At 42.9% G+C, this 22,183-nt stretch overlaps 1 protein-coding gene across 2 annotated transcripts in view; it reads right to left on the bottom strand.

The window, feature by feature from the left end:
- LOC119648696 (lysosome membrane protein 2) overlaps window positions 1–22,183 on the bottom strand; it is a 209,199-nt gene that overhangs the window by 31,878 nt on the left and 155,138 nt on the right. For both annotated transcript variants that reach the window (XM_038050501.1, XM_038050502.1), the window contains exons 3-4: window positions 16,989–17,080; window positions 16,750–16,907 (exon numbers count right to left, since the gene is read on the bottom strand). In XM_038050501.1, coding sequence (XP_037906429.1) covers window positions 16,750–16,907; window positions 16,989–17,080 — 250 coding nt within the window. The remainder of the gene's footprint in view (window positions 1–16,749; window positions 16,908–16,988; window positions 17,081–22,183) is intronic.

Here is a 22,183-nt window from a genome sequence, read left to right on the forward strand (position 1 = left end):
TTACATTTTTACTGCGCTAACAGTGTATATCTATACGCACTTGCACTTTTAAGCTTATTGAAATAAATAAATGCATATTGACTAGCTACTAATATTTTGTTTTGCACCCATTGGACCTTATGACTTAAAAAATTCGATTTTGCGTTGAGGCTATTAAATTTTTAAAGTATTTTCTTCGATTTGGTCCCAGCATTCTAAAACTTTTGTCTTTAACTCAAGTACGAAGCTAAATTGGCGTTCATTCGCATAGACTTTCCTTGCAAGTATCCCCCATATATTCTCTATCGGGTTAAGATCAGGACTTCGATGGGACCACTGCAAATTTTTTATTTGTTTGTCATTTAAAAATGATTTTGTGTATGCAGTAGCGTGCACCGCGGCGTTATGTTGGAAATTCCAGGAAATGTTATTATTCTTATCTAAATGTGGCATAAAAATGGCTTCCAGAAGCTCAGTATAAATTATTGAGTTCATTTTGATTGGTACGATTCCCTGCCGAAGGTTTCAGGGAAAAGAAAATGCCCCCCAAACCATAACACTGCCGCCTCCAAAGTTGCGACTCATTCGAGGAGCTTCATTTTTTTTAGATCGTGCCAAAATGCGCTAAATCCAGCTAGGCCGTAAAGCTTGAATTTCTTCTCTTCCGAAAAAATTATTACTTTCCATTTTTCATCCCATTTCATCCACGATCTATCCAATTTGAGACGAGCCATATTATTTGTCGGTGTTAAATGAGCTACTTTAGCAGGTTTTTTTATAGTTAATGAAGTTATCCAGGCCAAGGAAAATATGTTGCAACCGTCTCTTTTTAATAGGGAGAAGGAATTTCGGCATAATCTGGAACGAAACAAATTTTATTTCTAGTAGCTTCCCTCTTTAATTAGGGCGATTTCTCTTTTCCCGATTTTTTTATTTTCACGCGGATGCTTTTTTGTACCATATTTTTCCTTTAATCTAAAGAAATTCCGCACAACTCCGACGGATCTACTAATTTACGTCAACATCGCTGTAATTGTGCAAACCGAATCTTCCATTCTGGCAAGTTGGGCTTTTTCTTCTTCGGTTAACAAAAGTTAAAGTTGAGTTAAAGTTGAGCACCGTTTTACGTAGAACACTACAACATTTCACGTCACTACAAAAACTACAAAAAAAAACTTTTCAAAATTATTTTAATAGACGTTTTAGCTACCTGCGTATATAGAAATTGCGCACTTGCAAATGATCGCTTTCGATCAGAAACAAAATATCGCACAAAATTTTTCCGCTAAACTAAATGCCGCTGTCATAACGAATTCTCAGGAAACCAAGAAACTTATATTCCCTTCAATTGTTTCGCACAATCTTCGCATTCTAAGCATTTTCTAAGAAAAAGTAGAAAAATGCGTATATAGAAATTGGGCTTACTGTATGTAAGTACAAAAGTTGAATACTGCTGGTACTAACGGAGATGTATATCCGTCTATATGGGACGCTACCCGTAAATAATTTTTGTGGTTGGTCGGTTTCGATCGAAAGGTGGAGATGATCTTATCAGATATTGGTTCGCGTTCCGACTTTGCTCCTTAGGGGGCATCGTGGTCGAAACTATAATAGCTACAAGTCGCATTTCACTCTATTTTTGTTTCATTCAAAACTCCGCAAGAGTATTAATGATTGTTCGAAAGCGCCAGGTTTGCACCTAGACTGCTTTCAGGTAATACATTGATGAGTGGTTCTGAGCCCGCCATCTAATCGAGTTGCTACTCAAATTAACGCGATCGCCATTCACTAAATGATGACGTCTTGGAGTATAATGACCTGACGTGAAATAGATAAGTTTGACCCTCTATAACTTTGTTAGCAATAGTTGGATTGCATTCAAACATTCCAGAGTTGTGTCTTATATGATCACTTGTACTGACGCATAGCACGAACTTAAGGGGGGTTTCTAGGTAAATTGCTAAAATATAGTAGTATGCTATTATTAAATTTATTTGAGCAGATATTGGAAGGGGATGTATTTTCCTAGATTTTGCATAGGCGCATCACTGTAATTTTTTTAGATGGTTCGGTGGTTCTGAGAACTTTTCACTTTTTCACTTCACAGTCTACTTCTTGGTGCACCCACTTTGAGTCCTCCTCACTCCCCAGCGTTTCACACAATGTTCAAAAAGTACTAATCGATCCCTTTCATTTGGTATCCCACATGACTATATTTGGTGAAAAATCAATCTGCACGCTCCTTTCGCTAATATGGTTAGCTCTTCCTCACTCCTAATGAAAAACAATGTCACTCGTTGCATGTAAATTGATACACAGACCACATACTCTTACCAAATTTCGTGACGATTGGTTCAGTCGTTTCCGAGTAAACCAGGTGTGACAGACAGACAGACGGACATTGAATCGATTTTAATATGGCTTTATTTCACACACAGAGTAACAATGATTGGTACTCCGTTTCCACTGTGTGCTGGTATGTCGCTTCTGTAGCTGCAAGCATTGTTTGGCTGACTGCTACTGCTAGCAAATGGGTAATTAAAGACGGTCTGCCAGACCTTTGCTGGCCCGAATGATATACTTGTTATTGAATTCTAGAGACACTCAAGTAGAAAGTTTTTATCGTATGCAGTGGGTTGCGACGACATGGGGAAAATCACTCCAGGTGTGTTCAGAAAACAATGTACTTGAAGAGTCAGAGGAGCCTTTTCAGGTCACTCAATGAATTCCATTAGAGAATCCAGGCAATCTAATTTCCTGCCACGGAAGCAAAAGAATATTGGAGCGGACTTTGGAGGTTATCCGCCTATCAGGCTGAGCGGAATGTCGTCGCAGGCCAGCCATGTCGCTATCCTGCGAATGCTCGTGAAGAGACACAACCGATGAAATGGATAGGACGCGGCCTGGATCAGGTGCAGTATTTCTGGTACAAAAAAAATTACCGATAAATATGGCAGATTATCACATAGTATAATTGGAGGGTGGACATTTCCGCCCTTTCTCATTCCGAAGAAGTTCACCTTAAAAGCACATGCTGTGGAACTGTGCAGACGCAAGACTGATTATTTCGGATCTGTTCATGCGTTTTATATCACTGGTCCAATGTAACATCTTCGTCTTCATTACCGCTAGACGCCGTACATTGTCTTCTATAGTCGACCAACACTCAGAACAATAGAAGACAACATGGCGACGACAATTTCCGAAGTAAGACTTTCTTTTACGAGTAGACATCGGATGTCGGAAACTACGACTTAGCTGTGAATGAGTACCTACGTCAAATTAGGGTAGTAGTCACGGGCAAACGCCATGCTGACCACATTACCTCCTATAGTACCATTTAGTGTGCCGCAGCGGTCTGGAAAAAAGTGCACTAGCACACTTCAAGGCCAATTGAATTGTCGCGCCATCGATTATTATTATTATTAACCCCATAGAAATTCATAGCGTGATTTATTATTGCAATTATTCGCATCAATAAGATTCTGTCGAAGGAGCCGTAGGGCTGCCGAGTTGGATCGAGGGGTGAAAGGAGTCAATTCATCATCAACTCGGTTGTAGGACAGGCAACTAAAGTCAAAAAAAAATTGTTTAGTTGCCATATCGTCGCCACATATACCCGAAACTAGTAACTTAAAAGTATTATACATACATCAGTGTCCATTCGCATACGGAGAGATATTTTCATTTGGTATATTACTGAACTGGCCACTGAATCCTGCTAAAGGGCGTAGTTACGCGATCATATATAGTCTAGGCGTGAAGTATGAGTTGACACATTTGATATATAATCAATGCTCTATTTATGATGACATCAAGTTGTATACTGGTACTGATGACCACGCCAATGTCCAAGCAATGCCATATGGTTTTCGCTGGTATTATGACGGACATAGCAGGGGTGACATCGAGATCCAAGCTATACCCAAGGTAAACTTATATAAGTACCTAGCAATTTTGCAAGGAGCCTATGTTCGAATCAGTGATCTATACCGTCCAAATTCCTATCTTGATTGAAGCCTATAATCTCTGGGGAAGAACGAAATAAGCGCATTGAATTTACTCGTTATCCCTTCACTGGCATGTGTATTCGGATTAGTGTTGCAGACGAAGACCGAATTAGTAAGTAGAGGATATTGACTACAATGTGTTAATTTGGAATGTGTTACCCAATTTCTGTTATGTAGTCGATGAACCGGAAACAGGGGCGTTGTTGAGGTTGCGGCACAACATCACCACCAAGTCGACCCGCTGAGCGCTTATTAAGGTTCTGTGTGGGACAAAACCTTATTAGAATCGAGTCGGTGTCTGCTTGTCCGTCTGTCTGTCGCACCCGATTTATTCGGAAAGGGCTGGACCGATTGTCACGAAAATTGGTGAGAGAATGTGATCTACTGTTACCTTTACATGTAGCAACTGGCGCCATTTTGTGTTAAGTTCAAGGGAATGGAGGGTGCAAATTTTTTTTTACAGAATGTGGGTTATCAAATGAAAGGGCTCAATTAGTACTTTTCGAAACTGGTTCCATATTTGATATTGGGTGAAACATAGGGGAGCGAGAGCTCAAAATATGACAATCAAAAAGTGTAACAGGTCCCGTTCTCAGAACGTACCCAACCGAAAAATCTGAAAAAAATCAGAGTGTGCATCTCTACGAAATCTAGGCCTCAAAATAGATCCGGTTCCGATATCTACACAAATAAGGTTAATAGTAGTATATTTCCACATTTTAGAAATTTACCCGGCAGCCCCTTTTATGTCCGTCCTAGAAGTACAAAACTTGGCTTGGCTGTAAGGGATAACATAATGCAAAATTTAGTCAAGCTCGAAGGAAATCCAACTATTAACTTTGCCATTTTTTGCGAATTTCGTGCACTCTACAACCTGTATGACGTCATCATCCCATCGTCAATACCACAAGAATTGTTTTGTTTTAGTTTTTTAGTTATTTGTATATAAATATCAATTATTCTAAACAGACATGTGTTTATGTAGGTATGTAGTATATAAGTGCTAATGAAGTTTGCGGGTAGTGTCTAATTCAGATAGATATATTTATACATTAAAGCAGCCGTATTTAATATACGTACTATATACGTACATATGTATGCTCTTGTGCATGAAGTAAATCGGGAATATGGGTACGATGAATTTATATACGTGTGTATATATGTACAGTATTCGGAAATAGGCAGTTTGTTTGTTTAGGGTGAGGATAATATCTTTGGCTGTAATATGTATGTACGTCTTGTAGTTTCTAAAAGCATGAGGGATTATGTTGGTTTTGTAGCTATATACGGATAGAAAAATATGCGTTGAAGTTTCTTACATAGGAACACAAAATCTTTGTACTCGAAGCGCGAGCTTCCGGTATTCCGACTTGTTTTTATAATAAAAAGCAGACAAAGTATTCGTCTTCTTTTTATTATAAAAACGTGCGAGGGCTTGTAAGATAAATTGCGGGTTGGCGCAAGTTACCCTGAAGGATGGATATTTTTGCATCTTTGAGTGGGCTGAATCTGACAAGAGGCTCGATGGGCTAAAGGCGGAGGGAATACACATTAAACATATGTGAACCGTTTTTGGATCTCCGTTTGTCGAATCGATAGCTACGTGCGGGGGACTTATTTGCTGAGACGACTAGAGTGTAGCCAAGGTGTTTAAGGAAAGATATAATGATCTGTTCACTACCTCTACCCCTACACCTACTCTAAATAATTGAAGAGAATTAATGAAAATGAAGTGGAGTAGAGATCTAAATTCTACGCAATGTTCATTAATACAACATAGGTTCTTAGGGTCATCCCGTGTGAAGGCCGCCTTTTTCCCTTTTCTTTAGAATTTGGAGAACTGGAGCCGATTTTCGATATGCAGTTTCGAAAAAAACACATTTAAAAAGTAGAATGTGATTTTTAGCCATAAAATCGTAACTGATCATTAAATTGCTACCCTTGTTCATAAACTTTAGGTTTCATCAAGAAACACATGTACAGCCTTGGCTTCAATTATTGTTCTTTTAGTTAAGTCATTCAAACGTCATTCGGACCGATAAATACGACCTTTATTACGGTGATTGGCATAAATCTGGCATGTGACTTATTACGCATTTATCACTATAATTTCCGAATGACTCCGAATATCAAAAAATCACATTGCTCATATATTCTACACTATATCTAGATACAATTGATGCCAAAAAAAGAAATCGATTCCGCGGATCCGACACACGGGATGACCTCCTTAAATCGCCGCAAGGAACTTGAATTTTAAACCATTCTGATTTTATCGATTAAATGTTTTGAGTTGTTTTCGCATTCTACAATGATTTTAGCTGTTATGTTTACTATAGCAGGAAAGACACATACTCCCCTTCAATTGACAAACTCGCCTTGGGAAGGTTAGATCCCCCCATTTGACGCACAAAGGCCGTCAAGTCTGGAGGCCTTATTCGGTTTGAATGGTTTGATATACCAAATAATTTTTTTCATTATCGCAGCTTCAACGCATAAGCCACCGAATGGGGAAGTTCACTGACGAATGTAAGAGGGCGTTGTCTCTTGGACGCTTTCGCGCAGTAGATCATCATTTTGGCTAACGATGGTCAGGTTAATACTTACTGGAGCGTCAATGAATACTATTGCCAGCTTTGACATGAAGAACAAGCTATGCGGTTGGGAACCTACTCGTCCGAGAATGAGAGAAACGTCATGTTGGTCTGCGAAAGCAATTCATGAGCAAACATTCATGTATTTGGACCAGTTTACTATACCAGGCACACCCTCGGAGCGAGCCCTCCATATTACATACACTCCGCGACGGTATGTGACTCATCGATGCCAAGGTGAAGGCGCTTAGAAGGGAACTCGAAGAAACATCAAGCTAGCTATACAGCGAAACAAGACGGACTGCTTCAAACAACTCTCCGCGAAGGCAGACATAAATTCATAGCAAAACGCGTATATGGTTGTAATGGGGAGATTCTTTTGAAGATTTCTATCCCCGGAGAAAAAACACAAAAAGAATGACGGACAGGCAGAGAATTTTAATAAGGTTACGTTTCTAACGGGGGCTGTACCACCCACTAGTGGGCATTGGAGCTAATGCGGGCCGTTGTTGCAGTCAATTAGGCGATCGCGACGTACCTACTAATTAGAATTTAATATAATGGAATGCTTTGAAAATACATCAGTTTTCATGAAGAAACATTTTTTCTTCGTACTTCGTACTTCGTTCTTCTTAGTGCCTAAATAAACATTAAAACATTTGAGTAAACATTAAATATAAACTAACTAATCGATTCGGGTTATAACTGTCGGTTCCGATCTATCTGACTCAGTACGGAACTTCCTTAAAAATAAAGACGATAAACTGTGCGGAAACTTGATTGCGTCCAAAAATGACAACGCTTATTTGACAGACCTTTTCCAAATATTTAATGACGTTCATTTACAATTGCAAGGTGATGAGTTGAACTTAATAAAAACAAAAAAACGCTATTGCTGCTACTGTGGGAAAAGTTCTTCTATTGAAACGAAATTTAGGACGAGGTGAATAGATAACTTTTGGACATTATCAGCATTATCGGTAAAATAGGAAGATTTACTTAGTTACTGCGAAAACCTGGACGCTCTTCATGCTAATTTTACAGAGCATTTTCAGGATGTTTCAAATACGAATATAGTAAGCTGGGTTTTAGACTCTTTCGCAATACACCATCAAAGAATTAAAAGCGAAATTCAGAAATGGATGCGATTTGTTCGAGCTGCAAAAATCAATATCAGTCACCCTGGATTATTCGAAATGGTACAGAAATTTTTATTTGCGTTTCTTTCATCAATTTTTTTTGTTGTTGTTTCATTGTTGTTCTTATTAATTTTTTTTTTATTATATTTTTTTTTACTTTGATTAATCAGTTCCCCTGTGCAACGACCAAGCTTTATGCATTGTTTCTCGTGGTCTTGAATGCATTGAATGTTTTTCATTATAACATGTTTTTGTATTTTTAGCTTACGAGTAGAACGATTACGGAGAGAGAGGGAGATAGAATTATTTTTAGTTTTGTGACTATTAATAGATAAAAACAAACATATAAAATTGGTATAATTAATTGTTATGTAAAGGGGGGTTAGCTCACTGGTTTCCCTCACTGGAAAGTCTGGAAAGAAAAAGCTCACAAGCGCCCTTCGGAAAAGGCGCGTTGATATCTGCGCTCTACAAGAAATCCAATGGTCTGGTGCAAAAGCTGCGATATTGAACGCGAACGCGGTAGAAATATCTATAAACTTCTCTTTTTTCGTACCCCACATGATCGGAGAAATAAGCCTCGGAGAAATGCTAATGCGTCCTCTTCAGTTGACACGGTAGGACGGGCCCCGGTCCTGCCCAGAAATGGGTAAGGGTTCTTAACGCATGGACGGCATCAGGACGCAAATAAGTTAGTTCGAGAAAAACAAATACGCAAAATATTGGCATTCTGACTGGAAAGACAACTTCTCGATTCAAAAACCAATAACGTGTCAATTGTTGACTATCTCATCGTTGTGGGCGACCTTAATGATCATTTGAGTGAAAAGGCAGACGTAAACAGGTGTCATGGAGGAAAGAGGTGTGGAGCGCGAAATGAGGGTGGCGAGCGTATGGCCTTGTAATTATGAATACATGGTTCATTTTCTCATCTTCAGACATTTTATAGTGGGAATAGCGAAAGGCCAATCCACTATATACTCACCAGATTACGACATTTTACCAGCGTCACTGGTTGCCGTTCCCTATGAGACCATCGCGATTGCCGTCTTGCGAATCCAGCCACAGATACAACAGGATCACCAAGCCAGGTAAACGGTTCATCCACCGAGATACCTTGCTTTGGAATGACGATGTTAAAATAAAGCTCCGTGAAAAGAAAAGCCTGAACCACAAGTTTCTCGACGATAAAACGCTCACTAATTGGCAAATTTATTAGAATGCCAACCGGGAAGCAAAGAAAGCGGTCGCTGTCACCCGAGCGGTCCATTAAAAAGATTTTGACCATAAACTGGATACATGGGATGGCGAGAGAGATCTGGGCCCACTTGTCTTGGAAAAAGTTATCCTTGATGCTGATAAAGGCACCACTTTTCCGCATGCTGACGATATCGACATCCTAGGAAGAATAACCCGGTATGGACAAACTGCCTTCGCCCAGATTGAGTAGGTGGTAATCGAAGCGAGATCTCGGGCTTTACTTTAATGATGGCAAGATGAAGTAAGTGGTGCCAAAGTAAGTACCAAACAAGTCGGCATACTTGAAGCTTGGCGCTTCAGGCAGTCAACCGAATATTTCCACTTTAACGCATGCGCTAAATGTATATATATAAGTACAGAATTTGAATATCGCCGGTGCTAACAGTTTCAATGGCAGGGTAGAGGCGATATCATCAGATGCTGCTACGCGTCTCCACCCTTAGGAACAGGGTGCCCGCAACCGGCTACAAGTGGTATTTTGCTCTATTTGTGTCCAATTAAGTATTCTTCGAAAGCGCCAAGTAGACTGGTTTCAGCTATACAACTATTTTTTGTCTAGTGTGTTTAGTAGGTGGGCCTGAGCCTGATATCTACTGAAGAGCGAGACAGAGCGAGTATGAACTCAATTTAGTGCGGCCCGCCATTCAGTAGATGGCATTCATGTGAGTTCACTTTAAATGCTGATGACGCCACACACATTTTGGGGTACAATGAATTCAAGTGAAATATAAAGCTTGTGTGTTTGTTAGTAATTGTTAGTAATCAGTAATAGTTGCATCGCCTTGAAACTTGTCAGAATTGTGTCTCATTTTATGACTTATACTGATGCCAAATTTCGTACTTCTAGAATGGACTTAAAGGGGGCATTATTATTTATTCGAACACATACAGTAATGGGATATATTTTGAGGCTTGGATTTTGCATCGATGCATTAGTGTGATTTTCCCCAGATTCGACGGTTGGATAGGTTTTGAGAGCGAGACTTGGTTCACTTTTTGAGGTAAACATTTTGAGTACTCACTCCCCTGTGTTTCACTCAATATAAGTAATAATTGAGCTTTTTCGTTTGGCACCCTACATGACCACATTCTGGGGAAAAAATGCTGCTTTCCCCTTCAGCTCAATACAAACGATAGACCTTGTTGCACATGTAGCACTTCACAGACCATATATTCTCAGCAAATTTTGTGATGAATGCGGCAGCCATTTTGGAGTAAATCGTGTGTGAGAGACGGACAAATAGACATTGAATTGAATAATAAGCCTTTGTTTCACACGAAACATTAAAAGCAAAGAAGCAACAACATCAATGGCATGGGCAAATGAGAATAATAATATGAAAGGAGACTACATTTTTAAAACCGTTGCTAATTTCTCCCATCTAGGGTCGATAAGCATTAGTCTCAAGCGTCCGAGACGATCGGACGTGTGCTCACGAAAGTGCCGAGTGAAAAATCCAAAGTGCGGAGTGAAAAACAAAACAAAACACAATCGCGACCGTAGTGTTTTCGATCAAACATTCAGTGGCGAGGCGCTATGTCAAAGCGCCCGGTTGAGGACAGGTCACTGTCGCCCCAGGGGATGGATCCTGAGCCCAAGAGGATTCACCCCCTTGGGGACAGCGAAAGCGAGGCTCCATCAAGTCCCGAAGCCAGTCGGGAACCCGCCCGAGAAGATAGCGAGTCGGACATGGCTCGCGAAACGTCAGACGACGATCAAGAGACGTATACTCCGTCACACCTCAAACCAATCAACCTAGTCCTCCGAGGACTAGATTATACATACTCTCCCGATGAAATCCTCAAGGAGCTACACCGCCTCGGCATCACCGAAGCCATCAGCGTTCGTCAATACGAGACTAGCTCCTCCCGACGAAACGCGAAACCCCTCCACCTCTTCCTTGTAACGTTTTCCCCCAAATTCCAGCAGGCCACTCTCACGAAAGCCAGGGCGATGTTTCACTGCATCGTGAAGTTCGAAGCCGTCCAGCTACACGAAATCACCCAATGCCGGAACTGCCAGCGCATTGGGCATGCAGCGTCAAATTGCAATCTGGCTTACCGTTGCGTTAAATGCAACACCCCTCACGGACCACGACAATGCCCAAAGAAGCAGGAAGAAAATCCATTCTGCATCAACTGCGGAGCCAACACTCATCCGGCTAGTTATCGCAAATGCCCGATGTTCGTGCAAGCCCGCGCCCGCCAAACACAACAATCACCCCCCACAAAGCATAACCCTGCTCCACCAACCAAACCCGGTCCCCAACCAAAACCCGTTCAGGTCCCCGCCCCGTACAACCCTACGTCCCCACCACTCTCTTACGCTGCGATGGCCAGGAACGCCTCGCGCCCAGTCCCCACCTTTGACCTCGACTCCGAGATCCACTCCCTCTTCAACACCTCCACCACCCAACTAGCCTCCCAACTCACCTCATTCCTCCCCACATACAACTCCCTTTCCTCGCCGATGGAGAAGAGACTCGCTCTCCTCTCCTTCCTCTGCCAAGTGTCCCCCAGTAATGTCCACTAAAGTGGTATTACTGAACGTAAATTCGGTGGTCAGTCGACAAAAACGTCACGATCTAACTAATTTCTTGTCCGTCCACAAACCTAACCTACTCCTCCTCACAGAATCCAAACTGCACCCAAGGCATAAGCTGCACATCCCCAACTATACCACCTTCCGCTCCGACCGTGTTGACCGCCCAGGCGGAAGGCACAGCCATACTAGTGGCAAATCCCCTAGACGCTCAACGGGTCTACATCCCAAACACTATTGCCCCATCCATGGAGCTAACCATTGTCTTCATTGCCACACCTTCCTCCATCACATTCCTAGGTAGCCTCTACTGCCCCGACCAAACCCTCAATCCCGCTGACATCTCCAACCTTACACAACACCTCAAAGCCCTCCCAGTCAGCCGAAACAAGCGTTTCTCCCTTGTACTAGGGGGCGACCTAAATGCCAAACATAACACCTGGTATAACACCACTATAAATGCCAATGGCAATAGGTTAGCCAACTGGTACTCACAACACTCCCACCCTCTACAGCTCACCCTTCCTCCCCACCAACCAAACCACCTACCGACAGGCAAAATACCCACTCCTTCATCGACCTCTTCCTGGTAAGCAACCACCTTCTCGTACACGCCAGCACGCCTACCTCCCCCAAGACCTCCCCACCATCCTCGGCTTGAGCGATCATGACGGAGTAGGTTCTCCACTTCAATATCACCGACCGCCTCCCCAAATCCCAGCCTAAATTCCTTCCCAACTACGCTACCACTAACTGGCAACGCCTCAACTACAACCTAGCCGACAAACTCTCGACCATCCGCCTCCCGTCCAATCCGTCTCCTACCGAAATCGATTCAGCCGTGGAAAAGCTCACGGAATCCACACAAAAGGCTTGCAACGAAACCATCCCTCTCAGACCACTAAACTACCAGGGCCTAATCACCCTGCCACCACACATCCTAGACCTCATCAAACAAAAATCAACCCTACGACGCCAACTCCACAGGACACAGGTACGCTCCTCAATTTAACTTCCTCAAGTCACAAATCCACTCCCTCACACAACGCATCCAATCCCAGATCCAGACGCTATACGCTGATCACTACGCGGTAAAGCATGCGAACATCTCGCTTAATCAGCAAACATGCAATAAACTCCGGGGTACCTGCCCCCGACTAGCCAAACCCCGCTCAGCCAGCGTCCTCCCACACAACACCTCACCCAAAGCCCACGCCGACCTGATTGCTAACAGCTTTCTAGCCGCCCACCACACCACCCAACATTTGTCCGACCCACCCACAGAAACAGCGGTGCGCCAACACATACACAACATCACTACCACGCCAGCCATCCACACCGAATTCCCGATCCCACCATCCGAATCTACAACACCCTACTGCTTACCAATACAAGCCGTCACACCCCAAACAGTTGAATCCATTATCCTCTCCCGAAATAATAAAAAATCTACCGGACCCGACCACATCCCCATCATCATCCTCAAAAAATGCGCCAAAACCCTAAGCCCCTTTCTCGCCCAACTCTTCAATCAATGCCTCCTCTCTGCACACTTTCCCACTCCCATGGAAACGAGCCCACATCGTCCCAATCCTAAACAAGTCGGAATACCGGAAGCTCGCGCTTCGGGTATAAAGGTTTTGTGTTATATAAGAGACGCACATTTCTCTGTCCGTATATAGCTACAAATCCAACATAATCCTTCATATTTTTCCAAACTACGAGACATACGTACATATTAGAGCCATAGATATCATGCTCACCCTAAACAAACAAACTGCCTATTACCTGCTGTACACATATATGCACATATCTAAATTTATCGTACTCATATTTCCGATTTACGTCTTATATCTATCTGAATTAGGCACTAGCCGCAAAGTTCATTAGCACGCATATATTATATACCTACATATACACATGTCTGGTTGACAAATAACTAAAAAACTAAAACAAAATAATTGTCTGCGACCCAATTCGTAAAAATTCATTTCGTTGTGGTATTGACGAATTGATATGTGATGATGACGTCATGCGGGTTGTAGAGTGCACGAAATTCACAAAAAATTGTAAAGTTTCACCCCCAATAACTTTGTTAATAATAGTTGGATTTTCTTCAAACTTGACCAAACTGTGCATTATATTCTTCGTTACACTCATGCCAAATTTTGTATTTCTGGGATGAACATAAGGGGGGGTTCCGGGTAAATTTCTAAAATGTGGAAATATACTATTATTAACTTTATTTGTGCAGATATCGGAACCGGATATATTTTGAGGCCTAGATTTCATAGAGATGCACCACTGTGATTTTTTCCAGATTTTTCGGTTGGATAGGTTCTGAGAACGAGACCTGTTACACTTTTTGTGGGTCATATTTTCAACCCTGACTCCCCTATGTTTCATCTAATATCAAATATTGAACCAGATTCGAAAAGTACTAATTGAGACCTTTCATTTGATGCCCTACTTGGCTACATTCTGTGAAAAAAAAATTTGCACCCTCCATTCACATGTACGGAGAGCCCCCCCTTAAACTTAACGCAAGATGGCGCCACTTACTGCATGTAAAGGGATCACCAGATTACATACTCTCACCAATTTTCGTGACAATCGGTCTAGCCGTTTCCGAATAAATCGGGTGTGACAGACAGACAGATAGACAGACAGACAGACAGACAGACAGACAGACAGACAGACGGACAGACGGACAGACAGACACCGTCACCATTCTAATAAGGTTTTGTTTCACACAAAACCTTAAAAAGGACCAGCCTTCAGCTTCCCCGGGCAGCTACCGCCCCATCTCCCTCCTTAACGTGACATCGAAAATTTTTGAACACGTCATCCACGATATCATGCTCCAACACATCACCGACCACGCCATTATCCCCCCCTTCCAGTTTGCCAACAGGCGCGGCCACGGCACCTCACATGCCCTCCTAGTCCTCAAAACCGACATCCTATCCCAACTAAACAACAACATCCCCACCACAGCTTGCCTCCTCGATATCCAGAAAGCCTTCGACGCGGTCTGGCACGACGGCCTCACCTACAAACTCTCCCACACTTTCAAATTCCACCCACAATTATGCAAACTCATCCTTAACTACCTGTCTGATCGCCAATCCTTAGTCCGTATCCACGATACCCTGTCCGACCCTTACAGTCCTCCCGCAGGCATCCCCCAAGGCTCAGTTCTGTCAGCAACCCTCTTCTCCCTATACACCGCCGATATCCCACTCCAGCACCCTACCAACTCCCCCCAAGCAGTCAAAACCATCCAATACGCTGACGACTTGATCCTCTACACCTCTTCCCGGAGAATAAAATCCGCCCAAAACCGTATCAATACTTCAATCCAAACCCTCAACAAATTCCTCCAATCCTGGAAACTCCTACTCAACCCCTGCAAATGCGAAGCCATCGTCTTCCGCGGTAGAGCCACCTTTACCTGCAAGATGCTGGCCGACACCCGCAACCTCACTATCAAGATCGGACCTTCTACCATTCCCTCCGTCAAATCCACTAAATACCTGGGAATAACCCTCAATACCCGCCTATCACCCATACCCCAGGTAAATTCCATCATTTCAAAGACCCTAACAGGACTAAAAACCCTATGGCCCATCCTTAAGAAAGACTCCGCCATCCTCCCTAAAGTGAAACTCTACTGCTATAAGCAGCTAATCCGTCCCTTAATTACATATGGATTCGTCGCATGGTGTGACGTCTCCTCAGCTCAAATGGAGCGCCTTCGGGTACGCGAAAGGAGGTTCTTCCGCCTCTCCCTTTCCCAGTCCAATATCCACTCCAACCAAGCTGTCTACGACGAGGTAAAGTGCTCCCGCATAGACCAGATCCTCCTTACCTCACTAACCAAATTCCTCATCAAATGTCAAGCCCATGAAAACAACCTCATCCAGTTTTACTCCCACATACGAAACCATAACACTAACCCCACATACCGCCACCATCCCCTCCCTTCAGACCTCCTAACCCTTTCCTCCCAAAACAGCAGTTATCGCGGCGGGAAGATGATCATATTCAACCGCCCATACGATCGACATCGCCCTGGCCTCGTCTACTCCACCGCCCAATAACACCACCTTCCCCAATATGTATCCTTCCTCCATCCATTCATGCAACACAATTATCCAACGAACAAACAACAACATAAGAGGGGTTTTTCCTGACTTTCCCCTCTATAACATTAGCCATAGGATAAATTAATACCACCGTAAATTAAGTCTAGTATTAAGCAAAATGTTAATTTCTAGGTAAAGTTAAGCTGTTAGAGATAAGTCTAGTATTAATTTTAGTCATAAACTACCTGTAACAAAATCAAACAAAATAAATTGAATGTGTTAAGAAAAAAAAAGGGTCGATAAGCACAAGCGATAACAACTAGGATGATAAAATCCGCGCATGGTTATTGGAACCCAGCAGAGCCTATTTCGGCTTACCAAAGCTCGTATTGTACAATACAATACAATTTTGCCAATCCTGATGCATTCCTCGGGAACTCTTTGCCCCCTACAAGGGGGTGGATGATTCTGAAGCCTATATACCACGATGGTCTGATTGTGGATAAGATTTGGATGAACAGGTTGCGGTGGGCGGAAAGTCTAGAAGGGCAATATCTAGGCCAGGATACCAGACAGAAAACCCTGGATATCTGAAGTTCCTTATTAAGGCAGGCCTAGGCTGGATATCGGTTGTTGCGTCGTTGATGATTTGTTATCGATGCTAAGAATATAATTCTTTGAGTGCTGGCCAAAATCACTGACGCCTGAAAATTCTTCGTATTTTTAGTAGAGTTAATACGTTCAGCGCTGTTTATTACTGACAAACTTTCCAGAAAGATCGTGCTACTTTTGGACTATTTTCATCATTTTCAACATACTAAAGTATCATGTGCTTTGAACATGTTAACTGGTTAGAGTTCATTTTTTTTTCATATGAAAGTCAATTACAATTCAAGGTTGAATTATATCTAGCCATGTGAAAAATACTTAAGTATTAAGTTTGCCACTTGCGCTTCAAATTCAGTTTAGTGTGTGTATTCCCTTGTAATTTTTTGTTCATCTTGCTTTTCACATGCTGTTATTATATAATAAACACCCGTTTCTTGGTCATTTAATTGTCGCGCCTTAATTTAACTACCCACTGCGGTTGGGCCAAGATTCACAGACCAAACAATTAAACCATGCACCTTCACTTACCTGTAAACAAATGGACCAACTTCTTCCAGTTTCGGTTTTTCCCCATTGAGAAATCCGTCAGGGTTAGTCACGTTGAAAATGTAGACCTTCGTTAGCCGTATGACTCCAGGTCTTTGCCAATAATGAAAACTCAGCGAATTGTTCCACAATCTCAAATTCTATCAGGTAGTGGAGAATAATAAAATTATTAGATTTTAATTACTGACGTACTTACTTCAGTCATAGATAGATGTACTTACTTTAAGTATAAAATAGTCTAACCATGGTATTGAAGACAAAATAATTCCTAAAATTAATGTAGCTATTCCTACGACTATCACAGCAAGTCTATCTGTAAAGAAAACATAAAAGTTTTATTAATTACAGGAATAATAAACTCCGAATTGAGCAAATGTTTTGTGTTATAATTTTTGGAAATTCAATTAAAGACGTTTATGACGATTTTTGTTATCTTGGAGGTGTAATTAGTTATGTTCGACATTTTACAAGTCTACTTTTCGAAGTGGCCATTAAACATTTTTAGCTGCTATACAATATCTGTATTCTTTCACACAACAGCAAAAGTTGAGGTTACATCACATACAAACATATATTGTACAAAGGAAACAAAGGGTAATAGTTTTCTTTAGGTAATCCAATGTAAAGACACCAATCTGCTTACACATTGTGGGATCATTTTTTTAAAAATTAGTTCTTATTTTGTTGTTATTTTGTTGATGCATGGACGGTGTCAGGGCGTAAGTGAATTCGTCCGAACAAAGCGAGTACATGTCCGCGCGTTAAATATTACTCTAACTAGAGAGGCCCAGGAACTAGCAAGAGTCCTTCGGACGAGGTGAATTGAGATGTGTGATGCCAAACGGTATGACATTGAACTCAGATGCCGTGTCAACCGATTGCACGATTCGCTTCTCCACCGCAGACGCCCCACAAACAGGTCGACCACATCCCGACGAGGATGCCATCTGGCAACTACGTGTCACGAAGACCTGTAACTTGCCTGCCGATATGTGGTCATTTCAGTGGCCACGCGAATGAAAAGGCAGATGACAGCAGGTGCCATGGGGGAAAGGGTTTTCAACACGCATTGAGGATGGCGAGCGTATAGTTGATTTTGCGCAAATTCACAACCTTGCGCATGTCAATATATGGTTTATCAAACCATTGCCTCATCTTCCTATATTTTATAATCGAAACACTTAAACGCACTGAGTGGAAAGCCGTTCCCTATGAGACTATCACACCTTAACAATGGCCATTTATCGTTGTCTTGCAAATGAAGGCACCGATAAGACAGCTTGAAGAACGGATTCCCGCGCCGCAAATTAAATGGTGGCGATTTCGAGAGAGAGGGTGGTTAAAGGGTAGTATAGGTCCCAGGGCGAAACGCGGATTGGTAACCACGATGGAGCATAAAACCTGGGAAATGCCTGCTGAACCAACAGCTCTACTACCAAACCCTATCTCCACCTCCACGTGGTGACCGCTGGGAGCTCTTTCTTAACGAAAAGCTGCAGACGGAGAAGGATGAAGGCGAGTCTCCCGCGCCTAAAACCGGGACAAATTGTACCAACTGGTCCTCCAGGTTGGTGGTTGGGTAGGGCTGACAACCCTACATGGAAAACAACTTGTTAAGAAGCCACAACAGGAGCCTCGGACAGCACGGATTTTAAAACGACGGACCTGGCAACGAACACGGAATAACGATTTGCGAATTTTCCCATGGAACGTGCGCTCCCTGTACAGAGATGAAGCTGACCAGCAGCTAGCCGATACCCTGTTAGGGAGTAGGTTTCTTAGTCAGCCAAAAAATGAAACCTGCTGTTATCGGCTTTGGAAACATAAGTGAACGGCTATGCACTCTGCGCTTGCGAGGCAAGTTTAGAAATATAAGCCTCATAAACGTTCACGCCCCTACAGAGGAGACTGCAGAGTCGAAGAAGGATACCTTCTACGAGGCAGTAGAACGAACCCTCGAAGTCTGTCCCAGATATGATATCCAAATCATACTTGGGGATTTTAACAGCCAAGTAGGGAAGGAGCCCGTATTCAGGCGATACGTTGGCTCCCATAGCTTACACGAAAAACAAATGATAACGGACTGCGGACTATTCAATTAGCAGGGTCACACGAAATGGTTGTTGGAAGTACCTGGTTTGCGCGGAAAGCGGGCCATAAACATACGTGGGCCTCTCCAGACGGGACCACTTTTAACCAAATTGATCACGTGTTGATCGAACGCCGTCACCTCTCAGCCTTGATGAATGTCAGAACATATAGGGGGGGACCAATATAGACTCGGATCACTATCTCGTTGGCATGGTGCTCCGAGCTCGAATAACAATACCACCTAGAATCCCCTCTGACAATCAGATGAGAGTGAACACTGAAGCCATCCACAACACAACCCTCCGCGACACCTATAAGAGGGTAATGGATGCCGCAATAACCGCAGTCAACAGAGGACCTGGAGATGAAGCATCAACAAATGATCTTCACAAACACCTGAAGAACGTTATCATGGATACGGCCACAAAGATACTTGGCCCCAGCCGCAAAAGGAGTCGGAACGGCTGGTTTGACGATGAATGTAAGCTAGCAACGGAACGGAAGAATGCCGCATACCGAGTATTGTTGCATTCTCAAAGAACGCGGGCACGTGCAGAGATTTATCACGAATTCCGTCGAGCGGAGAAGCGACTTCACAGACGAAAGAAGGAAGCCTGGAAGAACCAACAAGTCTGTGAACTAGAAAAGTACAGGGAGCAACCGCACCAGGCGCGGAAGTTTTACCAACAAGTCAGCAGGATGAAGCCTTATACACCTCGATGCTCATCCTGCCGAGACAAAGAGGGAAATCTGATTTCCGACAGAATGGGCATATTATAGCGATGGGTTGAGTACTTTGATGAGCTACTGAACAACCAGAACATCGGCGACTTGGAGGTGCCGCCAAACTGAAGACGACGGACAAATACTGCCACCACCAAGTTTAGGAGAAACAGTCCGTGCAATTCATCGGCTAAAAAATCATAAGCCGCCAGGAGCCGATGGAATTACAGCCGAATTGGTTAAATATGGAGGCGACCAGTTACACCAAGTGGTTCATCAACTTGTGCTCAAGGTATGGGATAGCGAATCAATGCCTGACGATTGGCAACGAGGCATTATCTGTCTCATACATAAAAAGGGAGATATCACACAGTGCAGCAATTATAGAGGTATCACGTTGCTGAGTACCATTTATAAGATATTCTCCGCTATCTTGCTAGGCCGGATAGCCCCCTACGCCCAGAACATCATTGGCCCATACCAAAGAGGCGTCACTCCAGGCAAATCAGCAACAGATTAGATTTTCTCTCTGCAGCAAGCGATGGAAAAACTGTTGGAATATGGACAACAGTTACACCATCTGTTCATCGACTTTAAAGCCGCCTATGATAGCATAGCCAGGGTAAAACTGTACACGGCCATGAGGGAATTCGGTATCCCGACGAAATTAATAAGACTGACTAGGCTGACCCTGACCAATGTGCGAGGCCAGATAAAAGCAGCAGGATCACTCTCAACACCGTTCGACATCAACAACGGTCTACGACAAGGGGATGCGCTATCATGCGTCCTCTTTAACCTGGCCCTCGAGAAAGTGATCCGTGATGCTGAGGTAAATGCATGAGGTACAATCCTCTTCAAGTCCACCCAACTACTGGCCTATGCCGACGATATCGACATCATGGGAAGAACCACTCGAGACGTACAAACTGCCTTCATCCAGATCGAGCAGGCGGCGATTAGTGCGAGATCTTGGGCTGCACATCAATGAAGGCAAGACAAAATATATGGTGGCAACATCAGCACCGAAGACGAATCAACCAACAACATCAAACCGCACTGGTCAAACACAAACACGAACAAGAATAAGGATAGGAGAATACAACTTTGAGACCGTTGACAATTTCCACTATCTAGGGTCGAAAATCACAACCGATAACAACTACGATGATGAAATCCGCGCACGGTTGTTGTTAGACAACAGAGCCTATTTCAGCTTACAGAGACTGTTCCGCTTGAAACGTCTCACCATAGGGTCAAAACTCTTACTGTACAAGACTATGATCTTGCCAGTCCTCATGTATTCCTCGGAAACTTGGGTTCTTAGCAAGAAAAATTGCGAACTCTTGGCCGCGTTCGAGAGAAGAATCCTCCGAAGAATGTTTGGCCCCCTACGTGAGGATGGACGATTCCGTAGCCTACACAATGACGAAATCTATGAGCGATACCATGACCGTCCGGTTGTGGATAAAATCCGGCTCAATAGGTTACGGTGGGCGGGTCACTTAATCCGTATGGATGAGGATGATCCCACCCGGAAAGTCTATAAGGTCAATATCTATGGTAGAAAAAGAAGACGAGGCAGACCCTGCCTAAGATGGAGCGATGGCGTGGGTCAGGACGCCAGACAGCTTTTAGGGATATCGAATTGGTGGACCTCGGCGCAAAACCGGGATGTCTGGAGTTCCTTATTAAGGCAGGCCTAGACCGGATACCGGTTGTTACGTCGTTGATGATGATGATGATGATTTCGAGAGAAAAAGGTAGAAGCTAACTTTTGCGGTTACCAACCGTTGCGAATGTTGAAGAACCGTGAAATCAATTTTAAAACACGGTTTAAACGCGACATATGCGAAGCCACCAACCCTGATAACCAACCGAGACACTTCGGAATGACGATGTTCAAATGTCGAAATGAAGGTTCATCAGAAGGAACGCAGGCCTCTCGAAGATAAGACATTGGCCAACTAGTAAATTTCCAAGAATGTCAATCGGGAAGCAAATAAAGCTATCCCTGTTAACTGAGCGGTTCATTACAAAGACAATGTGAAGCGGTCCACAAAGGACTAGCTTGCCGCTAATAAAGTTCGAATTCTAGGTTGGTAACAGAAAATCTATTAAACATGGTGGTTCTGGACATATACGACCGCTGTCGCCTTTTTAACAACATTAAGAATTTGAAAAGGTCAATGAAGAATGCCTGGGGTAAAACTGAACATGAAACGAACAAAAGTGACTATCAGGATCAATGGGAAGCCAATTTAATTATAAAATGGTTTGTTGAATAACAAAGTTAAATTAAATCTAATTTTAATTTTTAAAATAAGAGTTAAACAAGTCGGGAAACCGGAAGCTGAACCCCTCAGGTATTAAAAGTTTTGTGTATTTCTTTTATTAAACCATTTAAGTGCACATTTGTCTCATTAGTACCTAGCACGTAATGTATATGCATATGTATACAGGTACACCTCGACTTATTGCACTTCGACTTATATCATTTTTGACTTATATGATAATACTCGAAAAATTAAGGAGCATGCTGCGAGTTAACATGTTTTTGCTTCGACTTATCACACAATTTTTAGCACTATGTGTATATTGG

This window comes from Hermetia illucens, chromosome 2, assembly GCF_905115235.1.
Source record: "Hermetia illucens chromosome 2, iHerIll2.2.curated.20191125, whole genome shotgun sequence".
Classification (NCBI taxonomy): Eukaryota; Metazoa; Arthropoda; class Insecta; order Diptera; family Stratiomyidae; genus Hermetia; species Hermetia illucens.